Below are 25,831 nucleotides of genomic sequence, written 5' to 3' on the forward strand. Positions count from 1 at the left end.
ATGAAAACATTGAACGCCTCACACTGGCAGTTTCCCCACATTTAATATTTAAACTTAAGCCAATAACTGGCAGGTGTTAAGACCCTGAAATCATTTGCTTTATCCAAGCAGGAAAAGAGTAACTGACCTTACCGTTTTCTCCACTTGGGTGGAGATGTAAACAAAACTGAGCAGTCTGTCAATACCCAGCTTTAGTTTTTAACTTGAGAGAAGGTTTTTATAAAGTTCAGAAAAAATCTCCATGACTGAATACGACAGGCAGGAAACAGAGCAGCCATGCTTTATTAGGACATCTACACAAACAGGATGATTTAATTTAAAGCTTCCAACCTAACTCAGCCATAAACTGGAAATTTTTACCCCACTTTTACAAATTCCCAAATGTGCACAAGCATGTTGAATGCAATCCCCTCGGTAGTCTAAAACTAATGCAGTTGGATGTAACTATCCAGCTTTAAACCTTGAACTCTTGCAGATCTCAGGTCACTGGGTAACAGTCCTATCCCAAAAACTGATAGAGAAACATTGCACATTTTTTCGCCTCAAAGTTTTTTTATCAACTTCACTCCTAATCAAACCTCCAAATATGTAATTACTCCAATTATTTTAACCCTTTAAATTCCAATTTAATCGTCACTGCTTATAAAAAAAAAAATGAAGACAAAATGAATTTTCCATGTTATGGGGATGGGGTTTTTATTTGAAAGATCAAAATCTGTTTTTACTCATTGTTGTGGTACATTGAGACCATTGCAAAAGAAAAAAATCCCCAAGCTCCCAAACATGCATTTTCATGAGAATTAACTTTATCAAGGTGCTAAATGTACTAAAAATAATACTTTCTTTTGGACATAAATACCACAGCCTTCAAATTGTAATTTAAATGGTTTAAATAATTTGAATATTTACATTTTTGGTCATTTTGATTAACAGTAAAGTTTATAGTGATTTAAAAAAAAATTGGTAAAATATTTAAACCAATTTTATAGCAATTTCTGGGAGAGGACCTTTAGAAAAATTAAGAGCTGGACTTTTAAGTTCTTGCAAAGATCCTAAATGGGGTAACATAACCATAACAGCCAAAAATGACCTGAAAGAACAAAAGTCGTTAATGACAAACAGGTGTGATTTAAAATGGAGCGGTTACCATGACGGCTGTACCGTTTTATCTTTTAACCTGTATCCTCGGTATGAATGTGTCAATAGTCTGTACATAGAGAGGTGGGGGGGTAACTTTAAATTCCTCTGGGACCATTTAACATTGAATTTATCTGTTTTTAAATTCCCAGACCAGCTGGGAGCACCAGGCTTGGGACAATGAATCTTTAGACCACCACTGCACTGAACACAAGATGAATATTCTCTATAAAGCTATGTGCAATTTCAATGTTCATTTCTGGAGGAAGTGCCTTTCCCTCATTTGTAAAGTCACATTCTTGAGCTCTCAATGCAAAAAAAAAAAAAACCCCTTCAAAGGCAAGTAGTTCATTAAGAGGATCATTTACAATGGGCAGTTTTACTAATAGAGTATCGGCAGTCTGTTTGGGTATTTGCATGGCTGACTGAAGTGACTGAGAACCCCGTGATCACCTTACCTTACTACAGGAGCAGATTTGTACCACACAGAAATCTAATTGTCAGTTTAACACGTGCTGCACCGTCATCGTGCCTCAGCAGACCAGGCATGAATGTGACGAAAGATGAAACGGCGTTTACAGTGAATAAGACTATCTGTAAGCTGTACAAGTGACAAACAGGAAGGAGGAGAAATTTTCTGACATTGTGAGCTTAATGAAAGTTGATTCAGTCCAAGTAATTCTCACAGGAAAAACGTCATTATTCTGTCTTTAGTCACAGGTAGTCCATTCATCCTACTGCAGCATGTCCACAAAAGCATCAAACTCGTCAATGTTTTTCTCGTAGACGCGCAGTTTCTCTGGCAGAGAGTCCTGCAGACACAACAAATCACTCTTAATGTTTATGCTAAATGATCAAGGACTTGGGAGGTTTGTGTATTTAAAAAAAAAATGTATTTACCAGATCATCAGCCATGGACTGGGAACTGATGTGAAGTGAGAGGCTGGCTAGCTGTGGAGGATTCTGAAACTCTCTGTAGAAGGTGCCCAGATCCATCGGCAACAAATCATCCTTAGAGAAAGCTGGACGCTGCATACAGAAAGAGACAGACCGACAGTTATAATCATAAACAAGCTGATTTATTTGAATGTGAAAGATGGAAGCCAAATGAGACTTTGCTTGAATGTGGAGTGCAATGCAGTTTTAATATTTGTTGGTTATATAGATAGATAGATAGATACTTTATTGATCCCGAGGGAAATTCAAGCATCCTGTAGCATATACATACATTAAAGGTTAGTACTTGACATTAGGGGTTAGTACTTAAGCATAACTAGACTAATTTAAAATTAAATAGAGGCAACGGTAGATAAAGAAGACCATTATTATGGTCTATGTACATATATACTGTACAGGTGATCAAGTATGTACATATGTTGACGGTGGTAGCCAAACAAGGTGCATGAGTGAAAAAGTGCAGGATGTGCAAAAACTGCTGAGACAGTGTTAACAGAATGGGATAAGAGCAAATGTGCTTCCAAATGAGAAAAAGGCACATGTCCATAAAAACTATTCAGACTATGGTTGTGGTTGTGACCCCTGCGCCCTCAGCGAGATGTTGTACAGCCGGATGGCCCGGGGTACGAAAGAGTTTTTGAGTCTGTTGGTGGAGCAGGTCAGGGACAGTAGTCTGGGGCTGAACACACTCCTCTGCCTGCTCAGAGTTCTATGCAGAGGGTGAGAGGAGGAGTCCAGGATGGTCAGGATCTTGTCCAAGGTCCTTTTTTCTGCCACTGAGACCAAAGAGTCCAGCTCTGTGCCCACCACAGATCCTGCCCTTCGGATCACTCTATCCAGCCGTGCTGCGTCCCTTTTCTTTATGCTGCCTCCCCAACACACCACAGCATAGAAAAGGACACTGGCCACCACAGTCTGGTAGAACATCAGCAGCAGTTTCTTGCAGATGTTGAAGGACCTCAGCCTCCTTAGAAAGTACAGACGGCTCTGTCCTTTCTTGTGGATGGCGTTGATGGTCTCTGACCAGTCCAGTCTGTCATCAAGCTGCAGTCCCAGGTACTTATATGAACTGACCGACTCCACCTCCACACCCTCTATGGAGACGGGCCTCAGGTCTGATCTGTTCCTCCTGAAGTCCACCACCAGCTCCTTGGTTTTGGAAGTGTTCAGCTTCAGGTGGTTCGCCCTGCACCAGCCAACAAAGTCTTCCACCAAACTCCTGTACTCCTCCTCCTGTCCATCCTTAATACATCCAACTATGGCGGTGTCGTCTGAGTACTTCTGTACCCCTCTCTCCCAACCCGCCCACCACCTATCATCATCAGCCAGCAGGAGGACACAGGCAGCGCCACAGCACCCATCACCATCACGGGTCAGCAAGTCAGCAGAGAGATGAAGCGGCTTCGCCCTGGTAAGGCAGCAGGTCCGGACAAGGTGTGCCCGAGATTACTCAAGGCCTGTGCTGCTGAGCTGGGGGATCCCCTCCAGCGGGTCTTCAACATGAGCATCAGTCTGGGGAAAGTTCCAACCCTGTGGAAGACATCCTGTCTCGTCCCAGTCCCCAAGAAGCCACACGCGAGTCAACCAGAAGACTTCAGGCCGGTGGCTCTAACATCACATGTGATGAAGACCCTGGAACGGCTGATGCTCCACCACCTCAGACCCCAGGTTCAACACGCCCAGGACCCCCTGCAGTTTGCCTACCAGGCAAAGGTGGGGGTGGATGACGCCATCCTGTACCTCCTTCACCGGGCACACACTCACTTGGACAGTGGCAGCGGCGCTGTGAGGGTCATGTTCTTCGACTTCTCCAGCGCCTTCAACACCTTCCAGCCCACTCTTCTGAGAGACAAGCTGCATAACATGGGAGCGGACTCACATCTGGTCTCCTGGATTGTGGACTACCTCTCAGAGAGACCACAGTACGTTAGGCTGGGTGGCTGCACATCTGACACTGTGGTCAGCAGCACCGGAGCACCACAGGGCACTGTGCTCTCCCCTGTCCTGTTCACAATCTACACATCAGACTTCCAGTATGAGTCTGAGCTCTGCCACATGCAGAAGTACTTGCAAAATAATGGATACAGAAGTAAATATGAGAGGCAAATCTGACTGAATCTCATTTAAATCCTATTACAATGCTTCAATAGAACCACAATTTTCTTTTAAACTAAGTTGATTAATTAAAAAAAATCCAGGGGGGGAAAAGTATACCATACATGCCAAAATTCAGCAATTCAGATTAAAAACTAAGCTTTTATAGCAGCATTTTGTGCACACTTACATGGTTTCACTTACACATAATGTGCTATATGGAGAACACAGACAGAAAAACAACGGTAAACACTTACAAAGTCGACCATGACAAAGTCGTCCTGCTGCCCTGATCCCTCTGAGCCCTGAGAATGAAGGCTGGCCTGCAGGGGCGACTGGCAGGGAGAGTCTGGAGGCTGAACCTGCTCCCAAACACACCACAATAACTTCTACTGAAGCCTGTTTCAATTATTAATCTGCATGAAAAGAGTCATTTTAGGGTAATGTCTTTGTTTGCAGTTACCATAGGATCATTATCCTCTGAGTCCAAGCCTCGAGGTGCAAATGCAGCAAATGGCAAGTCTAGACTGGCAGCTGTTAACTGCAGAAACACACAGAGCTACTTTCAGTGTACAGGGTAAAAAAAAAAGAGAGAAAAATAGCTCAGAAAGACTGTTATTAATTACCTTTGTGCTGGGTTTATTAACAAAGGCTCCAACTTTCCTTGTGAATGTATTAAGAGACTCCACCGGGTCAGAGGGAGAGACACTCCTCCCTTCATCCCTCCTTCCTTCACAGCTGTGTGACAGACCATCATCATCATCCCCACTGAGAAGAAGGATCATGACATACCGTTACAGGTTTTCCTCTTAAAACATTGAGTAGAAATGTTTCTCATATGAGGAACAAGACAGAGAGGAGGCTGTTTTAAGTTAAGTTAAAAAAACAGATATGCAGATGCTGGATACCTGCTGCTGGGTGTGTTGGGGGCGTGCTCTACTGTCAGATGGATGTCAGCTCCGTGAGGAGGCTGAGAAGGAACCAAAACAACCCCACCTTCTTTCCCAGCATGCAATACCTGAAGCAGAAGAACTTCATTAGATTAAAACTCACACAGGGAATGATGGATTAAAAGAGGAAATAAGCTTTGATGGAAGAGGAGAAGTCTGAGTTTGGATCTGCGATGGTGGAGGACCGGTGTAATACCTGGTGTGTATTGACTGCATGGTGACAGAGCTCAGCAGCTCCTACGGGAGCTGTAGGCTGGTAGGATAATCTGGAAGCAGACAGCTGGAGAGCAAGAGAGAGACACAAGAGGAATTATCAACCACATAGCAAACAGAGTGACATTTGTGACTCGTGCTGGGCTGTAAGAATGTGAGATAGGTGGCTCAATCATTAACGGAGTTTACTACTGTGATACTGGTGATAAAAAGGAAAAGAAAAATGAAAAAAAAGGTGCAGTTAAAGCAGTAAGCTGATGTTACAGCAAGTAGAAATTCTAACATGAGGGATGGGAAAAAGAACTGATGAACTAACACCCTAAAGATAATGTTAAAAGTCTATGAATGAAGTTTCTAGGTGTCTTACACACAATCACACACTGTACCAGTATAGACTCACATTGTGAGTGACAAGTCCAGGAGCCAATGGCAGCTGCAGACTGTCCAGAGGGAGGGGCTTGGACATTTTAGAAGGAGACGGACTCAGTGTACACACACACTGCGACCACGTAAGCCCATGCACGCACGCATACACACAAACATTAAATAAGAACAGATAAAGAGAGACAAGAGAGAGCGAAACGATAAACAGGTGTGAAAATGAAGAGAAGCTACAGGATAAGACAGAGCCAGTGAAGAAGGGTGGGGGGAGGGGTCTTGCCTGAGAGGGAGGGGATGTGGAGAAGGAGGTGGTGCAAACCTCCTGTGAGTCCTGAACTCCTGGAAATGCTCCTCCATCCTCGTCTTCTGGGGCTCTGCTCACAAAGAAAAGCTGGAATTTAATGCAAGTCTTTTTGCATCCCAGAAAACAAGTCAAGTACTATAACCTGGAAGAGAAGCTGTTTTCCCATTATTTACATCTTTACTTCCATTTCCAGAGCTTTCAAAGCTACCTGTAGTTGCAGGGATGTCCCATGTTTGCTGGACGCTGGCTGCTGCAGGGAGGATCCACAAAGTGGTCCACGATGATCCCCATGATTGGAGCCGACCTTTCAAACTGCCTGTAAAGGAGCACATGTCCACAGCGGAGCTGTTATGCTAACTTGACAAATCAAGACTGCTGAGTAAACGAAGCAAAATATAAACATCTTCATTAATTTTTATTATCGAGTTCGCTGGTCACCTGTTAGACATGAATGCCAGGTTGGTGCGATAGGCACATGAAAGCGTCACTGTGCCGACGGGTGTGCCAACTACACCGACACGCACAGTCTGGAAACCTACAAAAACGAAAGAGTAATCTTAACTGGAAATCTATTACTTCTCCACTAAAATAGAACAAAGAAATAAAACGGACTCAAAATAATCATGGTAATCTCTAAAGACATGTCCATGACAGAGCAGAGCTACAGTTACCTTCGCCTAATCCACTCAGCTGCACCTCCCCAAAGTAGATCCTAAAGAAAACAAAGTCAGAATTAAGAGAAAACTTATATTTTTAAAGGACTAAGCTAGATATTCAGTGTCAGCACAGGACAGATCACCTGTATAATATGACGTAGTCATGGCCCTGCTTTCTGGACAGCTTATAGGCCGGTGTTACTCTGGTAATTGCCAGTAGAGACTTCAGAAGGACAGACAGACGGTTATAAACCGTGTATGACACCTTGATGTCTTTATCACACCTGCAACAGAGACAGAAATCTTATTAATAGTGACTAATTACAATACAGGAACTTAGTGTTACCTGAAATATTAGGGTTATTGCTTTTGTGGACTTGTTATTCATTTATTCCCAGCATATCTGAAGCAGCGGATTCACTCCAGCATCTAAAAGAGCTACAACGTGCCAAAGCAACTGATCCATTTACTACAGATAAAGGATTTGTCATCCTGCAGGGTATTTCTGTACAGCCTAATAGAGGCACAGAGAATCTCTTGATTTTCTTGAACATTACTTAAAATTTTGGCCACCAGACTGAAGAAAAATTAAAAAGTGAATCGACTCACTTCTCATTCATCTCCAGGCACCAAGTCTCCAACTCCATAGAGTCACCCTGTATGGTTAAGACAAAGAAGAATCATTGTAATGATAATAAAATAAACTACAATAACTTCTAATCATATATCTTTTTTTGTGAGTGGTTTACTGTTAAACAAAAGTATAGCAACAGCTAAATCGCTCTATGTTTTGAAATGAAAAAGCACACCGTTGTTAATTATTTACCTCTGACGTCTTCAGAGAGATTTCCACACACATGGAGCGCCCAATGCCTGGAAGCTGCCCGGCCAGCGCCTTCTTGGCTTCATGAGTGACCTCTGGAATATCTTTAATGGCCAAGTTAAACTAGAAAAAATACAACAAATCTAAATTATCCTAATTTACAAAATAAAACTAATAATTAGCATTGGGTACAGATATATAAAGATTTAAAGTGAACTTTAAAAGCAAATGGACTAAGCTTTACCCAGTCCGAGCCAGTAGGTGATGAAGAAGAGCGAGTGCAGATCTTCTCTCCGAGGCGAGCTTGTACTATCACCTGGACAGTCTACAAAAGTAAATAACTTATCAAATTACTTGTAATGAATAACTTTCCATCAGAAACGTCTATTTCATGTATGTATATATGTTTTTTTTTTATTATTAATGATGACTTTGAGCACCAATAATGAACCAATACCATCTATCTATATTAAGTTAAACAAAATAAAATCCACGTTTAAAAGTGTCCATTAAGAAATGTGCAATCACAAATAATAACTGTATTCCTGTTTCTTACCTTTAAGGCAAAGAACTTAATGAATTTGTCCAAGTCTTTTTTATCCTGCGGACTCAAGTCACTGTCCATGTTACAACCCTGAAATCACGAGACAACTCATTAGGATTATTTTAACCACTACCTTCAGAAAACAACATAAAAGGCCTGGATATTCATTCTTTTAAATGTGTTTATGCATGAGCTCGTACACACAAAAAAAATATCAAAAAGGTGACAGCATGTCAATATATTTAGACATTTACAGTTTACTTGTTTTAACACACGAGTCAAACTTGACCCAAATATTTTCATTGCGGATGTTTAGATTTTATTTATATTAAGTTATCAGTCTCTAATTGGAATGAATTGATATCATAATGAGAATCATAATCTCGACAATAACAGCAAAATCTTACATTAATCACTACTGTTTAAAGTCTATGCGCAACTATTGCTAGCTTACAAATTGGGCCTCCTCGCTAATATGATACTCTGTGAAATAAATTAGGGAGAAATTTCATATATTAGAAATGACAGCTTTGTACTTGTTTTCCTACACCAGTCAGTTTTGTTATTAGGTTAAAGTAACATTTTTTGGGGACATTTACTGCAGGTTTAAGGCTCGATGTAGAGGTAATGGATAGTGACACACTGGTCAACTAGCGTTAGCCTGTAGCTAATTTAAGCTAACAAGCAGAATAACGTGCACGTTAACTCCGTTCAAAAACGGTAAAACTTACATTAGCTGTTCCCTACACGGGCAATGCTCAGCGAACCACAAATCAATCTAATAAAGACGGCATGCAGCGGCGTGCTTCACAAACATTCAAACGTCAGTTGTACAGATACACAACGTCAACAACGACTGTGCTACTTTTCTGTTTATCTTCTCCATGTCGACGTGTTTGTATAGCAGCGCTTTCCTACCGGCAGATTCGTTACATCTATTCATAGATGTTAAAAAAGAAAGAAGGGAAAAAAGACAATACAAGAAAAATTGTTTTAAAATATTTTTTTTAACCAATTAAGATATTTTTTTAAAATAAAAATAAGTGAGAATTTTAAAACGTCAACCATTTGTGTCGAATCTGCGAACATGCACCACAACCCTTTCATGAGATGTTCCTGTGACTTGTTTTGGTTGACAAAAGCAGCATTATTAAGTTAAAGGTACGAGTGGTCTCCGCAATTTTGCTAATTAAATGGGGTTTTCTGTCAGTGTGACTTGCAGTTATTTGTTTTAATCAGTCAGCATAGTTTGTTCCAGAAGCAGGCAAAGTTATACTTCTATTGATCCGGTCCAATGGTGAAGCTAGCTAGTTAGCTTGTTGTTTTTGGTAGCTAACCTTATTTTTTGCTGGTTGTTTAATTTATATTTGTTGTTTTTCACCATGTTTCACTTAAGTTGTTTTGTGACACATTTTAGCTTTGTTTTTTGTCACTTATTTAATCTGGCAATGGTCGCTACTGGTAAAATTTTGAAATGAAAAAATAAACAAGGTCTTTAGTGCATGCATTTATGATGTGCATATCTGCTGTATTTAACTTAATTTCTTACCACAGTATGGCAATCCCTATAGCCATCTTAGACTGCGATCTTCTATTATATGGTCGAGGGCACAAGACGCTGGACCGCTTTGACCTGGATTTGGTCTCAGACAACTTCCTCCTCACAAATTTTGGCTTCCCCAAAGACTTCATCCTTTATCTGGTGGAATTACTCAGAGAGGTGTGCATGGACTCATCTTCATTTTGAAATAAGCTGCCAATGATTCTGTTTAGTTTGTCTTTATGAAAACTAAATGTGCCATTTCATTATGCTCGCTCTTTTTTTTTTTCATCAGGCTCTATGCAGACGAACCCAGAGGTCCAGAGCCATCAGTCCTGAGGTTCAGGTCTTGGCTGCATTAGGCTTCTACACATCTGGCTCATTCCAGACCTCTATGGGGGATACGATAGGGATCAGCCAGGCGTCAATGTCAAGATGTGTGTCCAATGTGACCAGAGCTTTGGTGGAAAAAGCTCCCCAGTTCATTACCTTCAATAGGTATGATGCCGCTTACCAGGATTTTAAATAAAACCTTTGTTTTAGACAGTGATGGTGAAAATATAGCAGTGATTAACAATACTTTCCAAATAGAGATCCAGCTATTAGAGAGCAGTCCTTCCAGGAGTTTCAGAGGGTTGCAGGATTTCCCGGTGTTTTCGGAGTGCTGGACTGCGTTCAGGTAAAATAATTAAGCGGCATTAACACTTTGGTTATAATGCACATGTGATTATTACTGAATACAAGAGGTAAATAATCTGTTTTTCTTTTTCTTCTCAAATCTTCATCTCCAGGTTGCCATCAAAGCTCCAAACAGTGAAGACACGTCATATGTAAATAAGAAGGGGTTTCATTCTGTGGCCTGTCAGCTAGTTTGTGACGCCCGAGGGTTGTTACTCAGTGCAGAAACACACTGGCCGGGTGGACTGCAAGACATGGTGGTTCTTGAAAGATCAGCTCTCTACAAACAGCTGCAGGACACAGAGGAAGGCTGGCTGCTCGGTGAGATGGGATATCATTACTAGTTATCTGTGGCGTAGAGGTCAGAGGTTAATTTTTTGTTTGTTTCCAAGGGGATGGACGTTATCCTCTAAGAAAGTGGCTGATGACCCCAGTCGAGTGCCCCGAATCCCCTGCAGAGTTTCGGTATAATCTGGCCCATCTAGCTACACATGAGATAGTGGACAGGACATTCAGAGCCATCCAGACCAGATTCAGATGTTTAGATGGCAGCAAAGGATATCTACAGGTATCTTTTATTAACTAATAGTTGAACACATAATTTTAAAATCAGCTCAAGTACAAAAAATGTCACTTTAAAGAAATTAATTTACTTCATCATCTCTTTTCCGTCCCGGTGCAGTATTCTCCAGAGAGGAGTTCATCTATTCTGCTTGCCTGCTGTGTTCTCCACAATGCTTCCCTTCAGTCTGGATTAGACGCCTGGACTCTGGAGAGGACGGAGCCTCTTGAGCAACCCAAGACCCTCAAACAGAAACCAGAGGACCGTGACAGCCAAGCAGAGGAGCTCAGAAAACAGCTCATACTTAAACATTTCAGCTAAAGGGGACAAAGACCAAGTGAAGACTGGGACAAGTGCATTTTTTTTATCTAAATAATAAATACCAGAGTTTCTAAAAAAAAAAAAAGTCCATAGACACTTGGTTGCTGATGCAGTTTTTTAATATTTTGCTTGTTTCTACTCTACTAACTATACTAAGATAACAATTGTATAAGGAGGAACATGCAGGACGCTATACAACAAACCAAAACAACAACATATCTGAACACATTTCAAACAACTTCTCTCCCCGGGAAGCGCTTGATTATTCTCCTGGGACATTCAAATAGTTTCAACAATTTCATAAAGAGAGTTTTAAATAATCAAGCACCTCAAGAAGTTTTTCAACCATTCAAACTGTGTGCAGCTGCTGTGTCATCTGGGTTTCTTTATCAACCCCACCCACCCTCTTTTTTTCTCCACCTAATTATTCATATATTTATTCATTTTTATTCCCACCCCACTTTACCCAAATAAAAAAAAAACTTTTTTTCCCCACCTTCCTTATTCCATGTTTTTCCACAGGTTAAAATCTTTGATTATGCCACAATAAAAAAAAATCAAGGCCCTTATTTACAACATCTGCACATGAAATGGTCATTATTTATGTACATTGGTGTGTTAAGACTTGTGGGACAGAATGGCGTGGTGTTTGTGAAGTGAAGTTTGTGCAGTCACATGATGTTTTTGTGTACATGTGGTTAAACAAAACGGTGATAAAATCAACTGAATACAGACATGAGTGATAAAAGCAGAAAACCCATGATAACTTTTATGTTTTGGGGGTTTTATAGATGCATTTTTTGAAGGAATACCATGACGTTTAAGAGCTTTTTTTTTTTTGCTCGTTTTTTTTTTTTTTTTTCCAAGGTGGGGACATTGTTCTTTTCTTATGCCAGAATAGTGGTAATGAAATCAAGACTTTAAATGTCGTAGTGTTCAATCAAACTATAATAACGGAGATAGTGGTGTTTCTTCCTGGAAAGTCTCAGTCCCCTGATTGGCTTCATCAATATATACACACTTTCTACAAACAATGAATAAATACAACACACGCTGCTGTCGCATGAGCATATTTAGTATCAATGCTGATGTCATTTCTCTGTTGCTTAGTTACAGGTTAAATTCTGATTTAATGACAGAAAATCAAACCTGCTGTTTTAACTATTCAACTGAATTAGATTTTCTTTTTAAATTCCCTTTTTTTTAAGTTTGAAAGCGTGTACAGATTTTCATAGATTTAACTGTTTAAATTGCTGATTTTTTTTATGCAACAGCAGTGAAACATCAACACTATTACAGTTAAGACACATCATATTAAAAGCTTTACTTTGATGAATCAGAATATAAACTACTCACCATCGTGTAAAACTTCACATCAACCTAAATGCCAAAACAAGTCTTTTTTTTTTTGTTGCATAAAATAAATATGCTCTTTTCTGGATGCTCAAGAATATATTAAACATTTTTTGTTTGGTTTTTAACATTATTTAAAAAACTGAAACAATAAGATAAACTAACTTTGAACATTTTTTTTTGGTTGCATAAATTATTTATGCTATTTTTTGATGCTGCAAATATATTACATATACAATTTATATTTCCATAAAAATATTTTGTCATGTTTCTCAACCTCCAAATGGTCCTGTCCTATGAAAATATGGCACCTAAAACACAAAACAAATGTCAGATTTTGGCAGAATTTGAAGTAAAGTACTATTTTAAGCTTGAGAGGTGGATTAAAAAAATAAAACACTTGTGTTTTTATTAGTTTATTTTAAGGACATTTTCATCGGGAATCACAAACTTTGCATTAAAGCTGTCACTGCTCTGCCTCTAAATATATTAATCAGCATTTGAAAGGTTCACTTGATTTAAATATTCTGGTTTAATGTCCAGTAAAGTTGCATTGGGTGTAAGGCTAAGTTGGTCATACTGGACTTGTGTGTGGAAGGCACTTTAAAAAAAATGGCACAGCTTCTTTATGTAAAGCATATTTTCAACACATATGCATGTTGTCTTGGTCAGACATGTCGTTCCCGCCATTTTATTCTTCATAATTTTAAAACGGAACACTATTAGGTCTTGTATAGTTGTCAGATATCAATATTTATGGGCCCTTTTTTCACTTTTTTATGATGATTTGTATCAACAAATTAAAAATAATTAATAAAAATTAATCTAGTGATACCAAAATAAGTAAAAAAACAGCCCTTTGTTCATAGGTGGTGTATTTGGTTTAAAATAAAAAGCACTGATCTCATTAAGAGAAATACGAAAACTAGAATAGCACAGTGGAGGTCTGTTAAATTTCCACATAGATGCAATCATATTTATAAGTTCCTGAAAAAGATGCATCGCATCATACTTTTTGGACTTGCTGTTGGAAAAAATCTGATTCTTTCTCTAAGAATTTGGACATTTTAAGATAATATTTTTATATGATCATAACTTAACTGGTTCATATTCGCCTCTCTTTTGGGGAAAAAAGTTTAGTCTTACTTTCACAGAAATGCATCAAATATGCAAGCTGTTGTTTTTTAAATTAAAGCTATCTTTAAAATTTAGCCAGCTTGAGAGTTTTAACCCAGAGTCATGTCTTTCAACAAAATATGGGAGGAATTAGTTGGACTGATTTAATTATATTTTTAGTGCATAAAAATGGAAATTCCAACAAGAAGGTCCATTAAAAAAACAAAAAAACAAGAGTATTCAAGTATAACAGAGTTTTTTTTAAAGCAGAGAAGGATGCCAGATATGGAGATTGGGAGCACTGCAGTACCTGAAGCGTCGTTCAATGCTCACCAGATAAGATTATTTAAATACAGGCAGGTTTAGGTCCAGATAAATGTGGACTTGAAACCAGCTGATTACGGCAATTTGAAGCTTTCGGGGTTTCTTTGTGGGTTGGAGGTGAGAAGTTATGAGAGTCAGAAAATCTCTGAGACTCCGCCTGGTTTGGTTTCTCTGAGGAGAAGCGAGAGGCAGCAGGTTAATGTCTGACATGCAGCAATTAGAGACCAGAGCATCAGTTGGACATGGTCTGTACCTTTGGTCTAACTTGGAGCCAGCTGTCTGGTTGCTGTGGCCGTCAGCTGTGTGGTGGCGCGTCTGGATGTGGGAGAGGCCTTCTGACGCCACCAAACTTTCCTCCAACGGAGCCTGTTCATCGTAAAAGAGCAGGCTGCGGGAACGGACTACAAGACACAGACACACTGCTTTTCATTCTTGTGTAATTTTGCCAGATGTGACTTGTCATATTCACCAGTTTTAAGTAAAGTCTTAGTATGAACTGTATGTCAGATACAAATGTAGCCAAATATTTGGCATTTCCAGCCTTTTCAACATGAAGATTTTACTGTAGGTTTTCATGAATATCATACAATCTAGAAGTTAAAGTGCATTTAAGCTATAAATAATTAGCTTTCTTCCCTCCCCAGAAAACTGAAAGGCAGTATGTAGCCATCTAAAACTGACCGGTCTATCAGAGGATGGAAGAAGGGAGTGGTACTCAACATGATGGCAGCTTAAACATCTGGTTTCAGTAGGGGTTTCCCTGGGGTGAGTGGTTAAAGAAAGTGAATTTATAGGGAAGTGGAATGCAGCAAGGAATTAGAGTCAAAACTTGTGTCCACTTCTAAGGCTTCCTTTGAGAGAGGGAACTTTAAGATGAGCCTTTAATTGCAAGACAGATGTCTTTCCTGTAAAGGCCTCTTTTCTGAAATGTAACGTCCGTTTGCGCCTGGTATAAATATTGTTTATGTCCACAAGAGCCTCCTCTTCAAAGGCTGTAGAACATGACAAACTATTCACATTTAACTGGACAAGACGCTGGAAATATTGCTATACCTACCCTGACTGGTTGTGTAGAGGTCCGTTGATAGAGGAGGATGGGAGGAAGGGGAGGATTGGGAGGAAGAGGAGGACAAAGATGAGGTGTGAGAGAGCAAGGAGAGGGAAGAGAGGCAAGGAGAGAAGGAGCCCAACACCAGAACAAAACACAGGGCCATCATCTGCAAGGAGAGGGGAGCAAAACACCCTCATTAACAATAATCTGAGCTTAGCTCTAAATTTCTTAAACAACTGAAACCACATTTAATTCACAGCTGCAAAAGGAAAAGAGGGATGATAGGTTTTTGAGAGGACCTGTCTTTTACAAAGTTTTTGAATTTGCAGAGACAATAAAAAAGAAAAAATAATTTTATCAGCCTTCAAAGTTTCAAAGGTTTGGCCCTGGGCAACATGAATCGGTGGTAGGCTACTTTCATATGCACTTCCAGTTCTTTGTTCCAAAAAATATATTTGATTTATTTTTGTCCGAAAAAGATGAACCAAATTTAATAAATTTCAGACAAAGTTTCAAATAATAGAAAATTAACAAACATACTTTTTGCACAGCCAAAATTGGTAAAAACTTCTATCATGTAGCTAAACTCTGGGAAACAAGTGGGAAGGACTGAATATGAGGTGAGGCTAACTCCCTTTATTGTATCTTTGTGCAATTAAAAGAAAAACAAGGCAAAATAATACAACAGAAATAGTAATATTTTACCATGAGGCATGTTCCTGTTTGAGTTGAGGCCATTTTACAGGAACGAGGGATGACTTTCCCTGAAATCAGTGACTGAAGCTTCTGTAGCTGCTGTAGGAGAGATCTAAAGAGATACAAGGAGAGAAATTAAAGAGGGGGATGAGTCTAACAACCACATTACAAATCACCCTCAAACATTTGCTCTATTTTACTTCAACATCTCCTTAGTGCTTATTGGGTTTACCATATTTTAAACTAAACTTTAACCACCTGATTTACTCTTTGGTCAATCTGCCAAAGCAAGAAAAGAAGACAGCAAAGCTGGATTGAGTTCATTAAGTAAAAACCACTAGAAAAGTACGTTAGTTGGATCTGGAGAGCAGGGCTCTGATGGTATGAGCTGTCGGTAGCTGTGAGGACACAATACAACCACTAGGTGGAGACAGAGAACCAGCTTCTGCCAAACAAATGCTGGAACCAGCATTTAAAAAGAAACTAAACTAGACTTTACACTGATGTAGCACTCAGTCAGGTGGAACACTAAAAATATAAATCCGTGCGTTGCTACATCTAATATTTCAAATTTCCATACCGAAGCCTTTGACATGCTCAAGAACGTAGAGAAGCTGCCAGCTGTAATAAACTCACATGGGGTAATACTGAGCAGGATAACTCAACTGAGTCTTTGAAATTCGACCACAGTGATTTACAGCTGAAGTTATAACTCCTTAAAATATACTGCAACTAAAGAAAAATCACACAGGTTTACTGAAAGTAAGTAAATATTCAGCTTAAGAATGTTAAATTTGAATTATTGCCTCACATGATTTAATTAGCTTAAAATAGGTTTACGGTTGCTGGAGTTAAGCTAGCAACTAAAGCTAAACTTATTCAGAATGTGTACACAAATATAAATTTATTAACAACCTGAGATATGTGGGAATATATCATTCTAGAGTCTTGTGCAACTAATGAAGTAGCAGAGTTAACCCAGAGTTGACATGCAGCTCAAAAAACCTGCATGGAGAACAAAATGACCACTAATAGCTGCATTTGGGACATTTGTAGGAACTCAAGCTTAAATTTAGTTCACTCGTTTCAACCTTTTTTTAGACCTTCACACACTTTGGACTTTAATGTTGTGCACTGACTCACGTTTCCCCACTTAGTGCCAACTCATTGTTCTGTGTGTGGTGGTTTAACATATTCATCAGTGTGTTAGTGGGAAGGGAGGGGGTTGCTTTCCATGATGAAAGCTACTGTTAACTTGCCAATTTAATGACAGGCCAAGGCTCCCGCAGGCAGACAGAGACAGACCCTCTGCCACTCCACACCCACCCACCCATCCAACCACCCACCTCAAGATAATAGCAGATTGGTTTCATATTGTTATAATGACAGAGGAGACAGCAGCCTCATGGTGAGTCTATACTTTGCTTAGGGAGTAGATCAATTTCAGTTTGTGCTCATATAAATCTCTCAATGACACACTCTGCATTAAAGAACACTGTATGTTCTGAAAGGGTTTATATACACAACTAGTGTGTATAAAGCTGCAGCATGGTTCATTTCTCCAGGAGATCAGCAAAAACACAAATTCACCAGCTCTGAATTAATTGGTGTGTATTCTTTGCTAATATGTTGCAGCTTTTAGGGCTAATCCTCATGACACTCGTATTTAGGGCCAACAAAAAGCAAGTCCGCCTGCTGAGAGAAAGCTGGAGGACAATGTCCATGTGTATCTGTGTTTGTAAAGCTCACCTGTTGGCTGTCTCCAGGTTTTCTACTTTTCTCCACAGGTCGCTGTTTTCTGATGTGTAACTGTCCACCCTGGTAGACGCACACAGACAGACTCTTGTATTATTTCTGCACATAGGTTTGCTTACTCTTGCTCTACAGAACAATGATGATGTTACAGCATAACGAAAGGAGGCGACAGCTTTCAAAAAGCCAGAGGAATTGAATTTTTCTGCTTATCTTTTTCGTATTTTCTCTTTTGTGTTGTAAATAGGAAACTAAATGAAATCTGATCCAGGAAGCAGGTTGGTTTCTGGGTCACTCGGAGTGTGATGAAGCCATCTGTACCCTGTGAGGCTGTAAATGTCACCCTTTCTAATCCTGACCATCGTGATAATCTTTCATCATGTCCAAGTAACTTAAGCTTAAAGATTCAATTTCAGTGAGTGGGAATAACAGTAAGGATTGTTGTGTGTAAGCATGAATAGATTTAATTAATGCTTTTTATTCTATTTTGATTGCTTTGATTTGATTACTTGTAACTGTTTGATTGGACTAGCTTGAATGGAGCATATTAGCATATTAATATCAGATTGGTTGTTGATCATTTCAGGAAAAGGAGATTTAAGTAGTTCTTGGAACAGAATACACCTATATCAAACATTTGGGGCATGTTTAAGAAACTCGGACTTTACCCCTTTTGTCATCTCTACACAGTAATCTGTGATAATCAGAAAGCATCATGGCTTTATCTCATTTCTTCAGATGGTTTATGTTAACTGAAGTGATGGTTTTTACTCACTTTTAATAACGTTAAGTGTGTGTGTGTGTGAAATTATTCTACTTTATTTGTTCATTGCTTCCGTGTTATGTGTTTGTGTTTAAATAAACTGACTGTACTAACATTGCTTGCTAAAACTTGCTAAATAGCTGGATCTTTTCACAAACTACTCAAACAAAGTCACACACATCCACATGTAGAGCTGTTAAAATGTAAACCAGCTGGCTATTTCTCAAGGAAAGCCTTATCAAACTACAAAAACAAAGCTGCTCTAATGCTGAAATGAAGCCAAATCATTGCTTGGAGCTTATCATCCAGACTTTTTAGTTTCCCTTCTTAATGCAAGTCTATAAAAACTGGAAAACGTAAGAACTTTGACACTATTTTGATATTTGTTTTTAATTTGCTATTCGATCAGTGCTGTATGAAATATTTAGAGAGGGACACAAAGTTGAAGAATAAAATCAGAGCATGTTTTTCAAACGGGGGTAAAGGAAAAGAAAACAAAGGGGACGATAACTTGTTCTATCTTTGTTCCTCTCTTACTTAATAGATCTAACTTCTGTTTATATTACGAGGCAGTCAAGATTACTACACACATTTGGAAATGTACACGTATGTACGCTAAAAACAACGTCTACAGTTTAAACATCTACTCTAATTGTAAAAATGAACATGTATGTTTCATTTCCAGACAGCTGTGATGAAATGTTCTGTGATTTTGTAGATCCATTGTGATGTCCAATAAAAAAAAAATCCAATAAAAAATAAATAAATAAAATATGTAAATAAGTAAAATAAAAATATGTTGTCAAAGTTGAAAAATAATTGTGACAAAACTATGTGACAACATATATGTTATCACATAGTTTGTTACATACATTTAGTTACATATATAAAATATATGTAAAATAAATATTTTTAAAATTGACATATCTGACATAATGTTTTCTCAAAGGATAGTTCAGTAAATGCAAACATTTTGATAATGTACTTGTACTTCTTAGCACTAAATCAAAAGGAGAAATTATTATTGCTATTATTTTACTGGTCCGGCCCACTGGAGATCAAATTGCACTGAATGTGGCCTCTTAACTAAACTAAGTTGGCACCGCAGGATTAGGGGTCACTAGGCTGAAAAAAAATGGAAGACATGTCTTTTTGATCTGTTTCTCCTTATCAGCCTACTGGTGTTCTAATCTCTTTCAGCTATAATCCTCTTACTCTCTGTCTCTTACTCCATTTGAATGTGACTCATTTATTCATTCATTCACTGATTTCTGCTGTTTTCTTTCTGGGGAGTCATCCAATAATCTTTTTTTTAATCCAAAAAGGGAAAAATGACTATACAGAGGATAACAAGTAGACAGAATTCTGTTTTTACTTCTCTCATATCTTTTTGTGAGGCTGATTTAATTAAGAAAAAGATGAACAATGACAAGACTCCTGCCTTATCCTGATGGGATTAATAGGACATTTTGTCACCATCTGAAAGAACCTCTTGGTTACTTGTGATGAAAACCATGTGAAAACAAATCCAGATTTCCATCTCCGTGTGACAGGAGAGTCAGTGAATCTGGTCCATGTGCTCAGCAGGTTGCTGGAGTTCTGCCATTACAAGGAATGTCCACAACAAGAGGGAAGAGCTTTCTGTTGCTGCTCTTTAATGAATAACAATAAGTAAAGAGGAGATGACTGATGAAATCAGCATCTGTGACCCCACAAGGACCTGAGGTTGCCTCCAGTTAAATCCCCAGTAGAGCTCTTATGTCTAACTCAGCTCCACAGCAGTTGGGAAAACCTCTAAATACAAAAACTGGCCCCTAACTGAACAGCTACTGCCAAGCTCACTTAGGCATTACACAACTCTATCCCTGCCAGTTGAATTTGAGTTTTTTCTAGTCATAAGCAAGCACGGGGTTGTGTAAAGGAAAAAAACTATGGTTAGTCAACTGAGGGAAAACCTCAGTATCTAAGAAGGCTGCTTTCTGGATTAAAGTCAAAACTTTTAAATACAGATCAGACATGCAGGAAGGAGTTATGTATCCATTTCATTGATGTGTGCCTGTGATATGGGCTGCAACAGCAAGGAAAAGGAAACAGATTTTGACACCTTTAGGTGTGAATACACAACAGTTCTGATTTTACAGCTCCATATGGACGCTTCTAAATAATAAAAATGCTGATTTACAAGAGGCATAATTTGAGGGAGCTGTGAGAACAAAAGGGTGACACACTGATTGAACTGCAAACCAAAATGAGTGGAAAAGAAATGGAAAACGTACTTTTTTTCCAGACATTCCACATACTCTTTCTTCTTCCTCCGGCTCTCCTGAGCTGAAATCTGAACAAAAAGATTTTTTTAGGACTGTCAGTCACTATATGCATCATTTTTAATTTCTTGAAGCAGTCCTGTTAGCACAGAAAGCTTACCTTATTTTTAATCTTTCTTCGGACTCTCTTCAGTGCTTTCTCTTCACTCTTAGTAAGGGGAAGTTTGTTTGGTACTGGGTAACCCTCTGCAACCAGGGTCCTTTTCTCTTCCTCTGTCAACATCAGGGGTCCTGAACCCTGCAGCTTCTGCACAATGAAATGAAATGAAAAGACTTCAGTTTTCACTTTTCCACAACAGTATGTTAAAGTACACTTATCTAAGAAAAAAAATGTAATAAAATTATGACAGAAACAAAAACAACAAGGTCAAATTTGTGCTCCGTTTCCATTATTTCAGTACTTCTTGCTTAATTTCTGATGACTAATGGAGCCAAAAACAAAACAAAACAAAAGTAGTGCATGAAAATGAGATGTACATGAACTCACATGTGGTGCAGTGAGGAGAGGTGAGGAGGAAATGGCTGAAGAGGAGGAGGAGGAAGAGGCACGACCTCCTGGCCTCTGCTGTGGTTGTGGGGAAGACGGTGGCAGGGGGAGGTGGGGGGAGGAGGGTGGGAGCGAGCCGTCACTGTCGCTGTGGTTACTGCTGGGAGGGGTGGGCGGAAGCTGGAGGGCATCGTCTAGAAGTGTGGAAAGAGGGCTTAAATGTGAAGACAGATAGAGGAAATGCTATAAATAAGACACACTGATATGCTGCCAGGAGGTTGGGTGTTTACTGGATTTGAGTGGCAATGTTAGAATTGTTAGAAAAATTTGTGGGGAAACCCTTGAAGGCTTAAGTCTCCCTCATATTCTAAAGTTATTTCACATTTATTTAGGTTTTGCTTTGCATAGCATTACAAACCTTTAAATATTTTGCAGAAAATTGCACTTATTGGATAGTTAAATTAGATATTTTATCTTCTAAAAATGTTTCTTGAAATCAATGCAGAGATAAAAAAAAAGAACTCTTCAGAGACTAAACTGCTCATTTGAGCAATCTGACACATGTAAGTGTGTTATGTGTCTGTCTGTGTCGTGGTGTGTACCGCTGGGCAGGCTGAGGTACTGTCCAATCTCTCTGGGTTCATCCTTTATAGCCACCGGCTTCACGTCATCTTGACTGTGCTCCTACAGGAACAAGAAACAGGAACAATTACAATACTGTAATATTAACAGTGAACATCAACAACATGTTTTAAGTCCACTTCTTAAATGGATGCTTACTGTGCGTTTCCATGGTGATCCTCTGTGTGGAGGGGCAGGGCTTAATATAAGAGGTGGACCTTCCAGAGGCTGACGATCTAACCTTTGACTCACATCAGGCTCCTCCTCTTTTACTAAGATGCCTGACAGGTCCTGGCTGAAGTTCCACTCAAACTCTGAAGAAACATCAGAACACAATAAACCTCTCATGAACAACTTTTTTTTTTTTTTAGTAAAAGTTGTTTCGTAAAGTTGTCATTTCATCTCAGTTACCTGTAGGGATAACTATTAACCCCTTAATGCTTATTGTTGCAACCTTTCAACGAACTGCTTTAAATATTTAATTTCTTTTTAATTCATTGTTATAAATGTATTTAAAATTTAATTGTAGTACATTTTATTCCAGCCTTTTTCTTTTCGTTTTCTTCCACTTATTTATTTTTATATAATTTTCAATAAATTAGCTACTGCAGCTAATTCAGTCTGATTTTCTTTTATCAAAAGACAAGCGGGAGCTCTACCTGTTGCTCACAATTACAAAAAAACAGTTCCAACTCGAGGGCCACTCACTTATATTTTTTGATTTGTAAATGTGCTGCAACTCTTTCACAGAGTTTTAAAGGATTATGTCCATTTTAGCCAAGAAAAGCTTCCTCTTCTCGTCTCACCAAAACATAAATTGAACGCCCAAGTCTCTCAGGGACTTCAACAAAGTTCACCACATCTCTCTTCGGTGAGGCATTGCTGTAGGTCTGCCAATAAGAAATAACCAGTAGCTTATAAAATCCCACTTTAAAGGAGCTTCCCCAGAATATTTGAGCACTTCCTGACAAGGCTGATTATTACCGACTACTGGACAACGTCACTTTGGCAACTGAGCTGCATAATTTGTCTCCAGTGAGTGTGTATGAGCCCTGAAATAAAAGGCAGGCTGGACTCGTCTTCATTTTCCTTCCTGAGAAAAGAAACAGTTGCAGTCTCTAAACACTGTAAAATATGCATAATCAAGTGAACCAGCTATTTAAAAAGAAGGCATTTTGCTAGGAGCATCTCAAAGATACTTTATTGTTTAGTCTACTGAGAACTTCAGGAGATATTTTAGAGACCTAAGTGTCACTGTAGGCCTACAAAAAAAGAAGCTAGCTGGCACTCTCTGGACATCCAAAAAGCCAAAGCTTAAAAGCAAAGATGCTAATTGTGGCTAACTCCCACACACTGCACAGTAACCCGCATGTCTTGCAAACACACTTCTGACTTTACAGGACATCATTCTGTTTCTGCAAAAAGGACTGAAGAAAATCCATTTGGCAGGAGACAGCACCATATCTCCTGAGGCCTTTCTTATGAAGAAAAAATAAAAGATAACCAGGCTAGCTTTGTAACAGCACAGAATAAGACCAAGAACAGTTGTATTTCACTTCACTCTTCAGATTTGGTTGTGTCTGGAGTTTCCAGGGCATGGTATCCTCTAACTTAATTCATCTTTAAGAGTACTACAATCAAGAATCATTAATATAATCCAAAGTGAAAAGACTAGGGAGGCCCTTCTCTTTAAGCTCAGCTCGGATCTTTACATTAGCTTTCTCATTAGGCAGCTTTAAAAAACCATGCCATCAATTTTAGTTATTTAAAAGCCTTTGAGGAAGGGTGTGTAAGCAGCTCTTGGTGAGGTGACTCTTTTGCTTAGATTTGAGTTTTTTAATGATTAAACTGCATTATGGGGATTGCATTATACTCATAGCAATGGACAAACCAATGGCTTTAGCAGAGTAGGTGGTTAACCACATCTGCTTTGAATTAAGGTCCTTTAAAAAAGGTGAGCTGCTCCAAAGGAACCTCATTAGGAAAAACTTGTACATAAAAACTTTTTAACTTCACCTTTAAAAAGTGAAAATGTGACATAACTTTTAAAGAGTTAGAAAGCAAGTAAAAGGTAACTCCAGGTAGAGGAGTATGTTTCATCAAGTCAGCATTTAAAACATGGACACACACAAACACACAACCAAAAGGTGAGGTGCACTGAAAGGAAGCAGTCACTGTGTGTATGTGTGTGTGTTTGAAGTTAATCACCTCCTGGTTTCCCAGCAACATTGTGCTGGTAAAATGCTCGCAAGTTTACAAGCTGTGTGTGTGTGTGTGTGTGTTGGATGAAAACAGAAGGGGGTGGAGGTGTGTGCCCATAAGAGAGCGAGTAGATTGTCTCGTTACTCTGTCCATCACTATAGCAGGGATTAGCGCAGCAAGAAGCCATCTTAAAAACAAGTCCCTGCGGTTTCTTACTGCTTCCTAAGGACCTGAAGTCAGTGGCAGCGAGCTCCACATTTCAATGTCAACATCAGAAATAAACTTTGTCTTTGAGCCTGCCAAAAAAATAGCTTGATTTGCAAGATGAACACTGCAGCCAATTAAGCATCAGCTGCATTAGTTCCACATCTGTTGTTCGTTTAATTCCCGCAGTTCACCAAGACTGCAGCGGAGACAAATGTGGCAGGTCATGTGTTGTTAAAATAAAAAAAAAGATTTGGACTCAAGTGAAATCTTGATTGAAATGTTCCCAAAAATATTTGCTCAGGGGTGTGTATTTTAGGTCCAGATTAATAGTAAGTATGTTACTCCATACCAGTCACTGTATTATATAGTTCTTTCTTACAGGCACATAAAGGTACAGAGTGTGATGACGTGCTTTACCATGAGTTTGTGCAACAGCAAATCCTTAATAAAATTAAACAGCATGCAGCCTCCAGCAGGAGCAAGCCCAGAGCCATTCACGAAATTCAGTCATCTAGTAATCATAATTTAACCTTTGAAGTCGCTCCAATCCTTACGTTTACCTGTTTTTTCTGCTTCTCTTACATATCACATAATCATTACACATAGTCTTTGGGTCTAACTTATCATGGTTTTAATGTTGTGTCTGATTTGTGGATAGTAAATCTGATTGCTTATGAATCTGACTGACAAAACCTTGAGATGAAAAGTTTAACAATCACTATTTTAGCACTGATTTATTAACTATACCCCTAATTGAACACTGATTTATTCCTTTATAAAATAATTAATAATTTTGAAAAATGTTAGTTTAAATTTCCCAAAGCATAGGATGACAACTTAAGAGATCAAACACAAAAAAAAAAACACTCTAAGTGGAAACTCAATAACTTAACTACTCAGCGTTTAGAGAAAAATTAAGGATATAACCAATTAAAACATCTAAAATGTAAAAAAAATCATTAGCTTTTGATTATTATCAGTAAATACTGTCATAGCAAAACACCCAAACAAACCTTCACTCATACTGCACAGGCTACTGATGCATTAACTCCAAGCAGCTCATCAGTAGCAGTCATCTCCACACCCGAGCCCCAACGACTGCTTGATGCCACATTCATTACAGCGACTTATCTCTATAAATGTCATTTGTCATGAATGTCAGTGATTAGCATAGCCTGAGATCTTTCGGGAGAATCAATGAGTGCAGAAAAGACATTATTAGTACCACAGAAATTTTGTTTGGCATAGATCCATTATTTACCTATTCCCCACATCCTTTGTTCCAGACAGCGCCTCAGAAACCTCTCTTAATGAGGCCAGCCCTGCTGCTACTTCGAGCCTTGTTAAGCCCCCTGCTCTTATTAAGCCATGGCTTGATTGGAGGCCCACTACCAGCATTTTTAATGAATGCCAGAAGCTTTTAGCTACTACTGCAGAAGACGACTGTGTGGCTTCTCTATGTGTCATTTATAAATATTTAAACAATTTCTCCGCAGTTGTGTCCAGTGTTAGTCAGTATAGAAGATGCTGTTATTGAAATTGAAAAAGGCAAAGCTTCACCCTCTCTCTCATCTTGCTTTATGGCATATCTTTAGATGTTCTTAATAAAAGGGGTCTTTCCTGTTTAGGTGAAATGCTGTAGGCGCAAGTCAGAAGACCTATGTTAATGAGCGAAGCTCCAAGCAGTCATCAGGGGGGGGTTAATGGATGGGAGGTGGTGGCTGTGTTTGATCTCAGCTGGGCATCAGCAGTATTAAACCATTAGATGGATCAGC

The 25,831-nt window shown here is 39.0% G+C and overlaps 3 protein-coding genes across 7 annotated transcripts in view; 1 reads left to right on the forward strand and 2 right to left on the reverse strand.

The window, feature by feature from the left end:
- Window positions 1-1,813: 1,813 nt before the first annotated feature.
- atg13 (ATG13 autophagy related 13 homolog (S. cerevisiae)) lies at window positions 1,814-9,717 on the reverse strand. 3 transcript variants are annotated; one of them, XM_041979127.1, is made up of 18 exons: window positions 9,609-9,717; window positions 8,072-8,149; window positions 7,760-7,840; window positions 7,519-7,638; window positions 7,302-7,348; window positions 6,836-6,976; window positions 6,708-6,748; window positions 6,475-6,571; window positions 6,245-6,352; window positions 6,013-6,106; window positions 5,752-5,850; window positions 5,335-5,418; window positions 5,097-5,206; window positions 4,815-4,956; window positions 4,652-4,729; window positions 4,446-4,550; window positions 2,038-2,166; window positions 1,814-1,949 (listed from the first exon to the last, which is right to left on the reverse strand). In XM_041979127.1, the coding sequence occupies exons 2-18, from the start codon at window positions 8,138-8,140 to the stop codon at window positions 1,872-1,874; spliced, it is 1,623 nt and encodes a 540-aa protein (XP_041835061.1). In that variant the 5' UTR covers window positions 8,141-8,149; window positions 9,609-9,717; the 3' UTR covers window positions 1,814-1,871. The 3 variants fall into 3 exon arrangements, with proteins under 3 accessions (XP_041835061.1, XP_041835060.1, XP_041835062.1); XM_041979126.1 differs by lacking the exon at window positions 9,609-9,717 and adding an exon at window positions 8,791-8,963; XM_041979128.1 differs by lacking the exons at window positions 5,752-5,850; window positions 9,609-9,717 and adding an exon at window positions 8,791-8,961.
- Window positions 9,615-11,256, forward strand: harbi1 (harbinger transposase derived 1). The gene is made up of 6 exons (XM_041979132.1): window positions 9,615-9,779; window positions 9,895-10,097; window positions 10,191-10,278; window positions 10,391-10,598; window positions 10,670-10,845; window positions 10,960-11,256. The coding sequence occupies exons 1-6, from the start codon at window positions 9,615-9,617 to the stop codon at window positions 11,158-11,160; spliced, it is 1,041 nt and encodes a 346-aa protein (XP_041835066.1). The 3' UTR covers window positions 11,161-11,256.
- Window positions 11,257-12,732: 1,476 nt separating this feature from the next.
- Window positions 12,733-25,831, reverse strand: part of creb3l1 (cAMP responsive element binding protein 3-like 1) — a 37,206-nt gene continuing 24,107 nt past the window's right edge. For all 3 annotated transcript variants that reach the window (XM_041979131.1, XM_041979130.1, XM_041979129.1), the window contains 10 exons: window positions 21,807-21,961; window positions 21,629-21,710; window positions 21,027-21,220; window positions 20,640-20,786; window positions 20,492-20,550; window positions 17,450-17,518; window positions 15,710-15,812; window positions 15,011-15,170; window positions 14,207-14,354; window positions 12,733-14,124 (listed from right to left, as the gene is read on the reverse strand). In XM_041979131.1, coding sequence (XP_041835065.1) covers window positions 14,088-14,124; window positions 14,207-14,354; window positions 15,011-15,170; window positions 15,710-15,812; window positions 17,450-17,518; window positions 20,492-20,550; window positions 20,640-20,786; window positions 21,027-21,220; window positions 21,629-21,710; window positions 21,807-21,961 — 1,154 coding nt within the window. In that variant the 3' untranslated portion in view covers window positions 12,733-14,087. The remainder of the gene's footprint in view (window positions 14,125-14,206; window positions 14,355-15,010; window positions 15,171-15,709; window positions 15,813-17,449; window positions 17,519-20,491; window positions 20,551-20,639; window positions 20,787-21,026; window positions 21,221-21,628; window positions 21,711-21,806; window positions 21,962-25,831) is intronic.

This window comes from Melanotaenia boesemani, chromosome 24 (genome assembly GCF_017639745.1).
Source record: "Melanotaenia boesemani isolate fMelBoe1 chromosome 24, fMelBoe1.pri, whole genome shotgun sequence".
NCBI classification, from domain to species: Eukaryota; Metazoa; Chordata; class Actinopteri; order Atheriniformes; family Melanotaeniidae; genus Melanotaenia; species Melanotaenia boesemani.

Excerpts from the sequence above, each read along its gene's own strand:
- harbi1 (XM_041979132.1), top strand. The coding sequence starts at position 9,615 with ATGGCAATCCCTATAGCCATCTTAGACTGCGATCTTCTATTATATGGT. Across the intron at positions 10,098-10,190 it reads CAGTTCATTACCTTCAATAG|AGATCCAGCTATTAGAGAGC; the intron begins GTATGATGCCGC and ends CTTTCCAAATAG. Across the intron at positions 10,279-10,390 it reads GAGTGCTGGACTGCGTTCAG|GTTGCCATCAAAGCTCCAAA; the intron begins GTAAAATAATTA and ends CTTCATCTCCAG.
- atg13 (XM_041979127.1), bottom strand. The coding sequence starts at position 8,140 with ATGGACAGTGACTTGAGTCCGCAGGATAAAAAAGACTTGGACAAATTC. Across the intron at positions 6,107-6,244 it reads GGACATCCCTGCAACTACAG|AGCCCCAGAAGACGAGGATG; the intron begins GTAGCTTTGAAA and ends CTTTGTGAGCAG. Across the intron at positions 4,957-5,096 it reads CCCAACACACCCAGCAGCAG|TGGGGATGATGATGATGGTC; the intron begins GTATCCAGCATC and ends CCTTCTTCTCAG.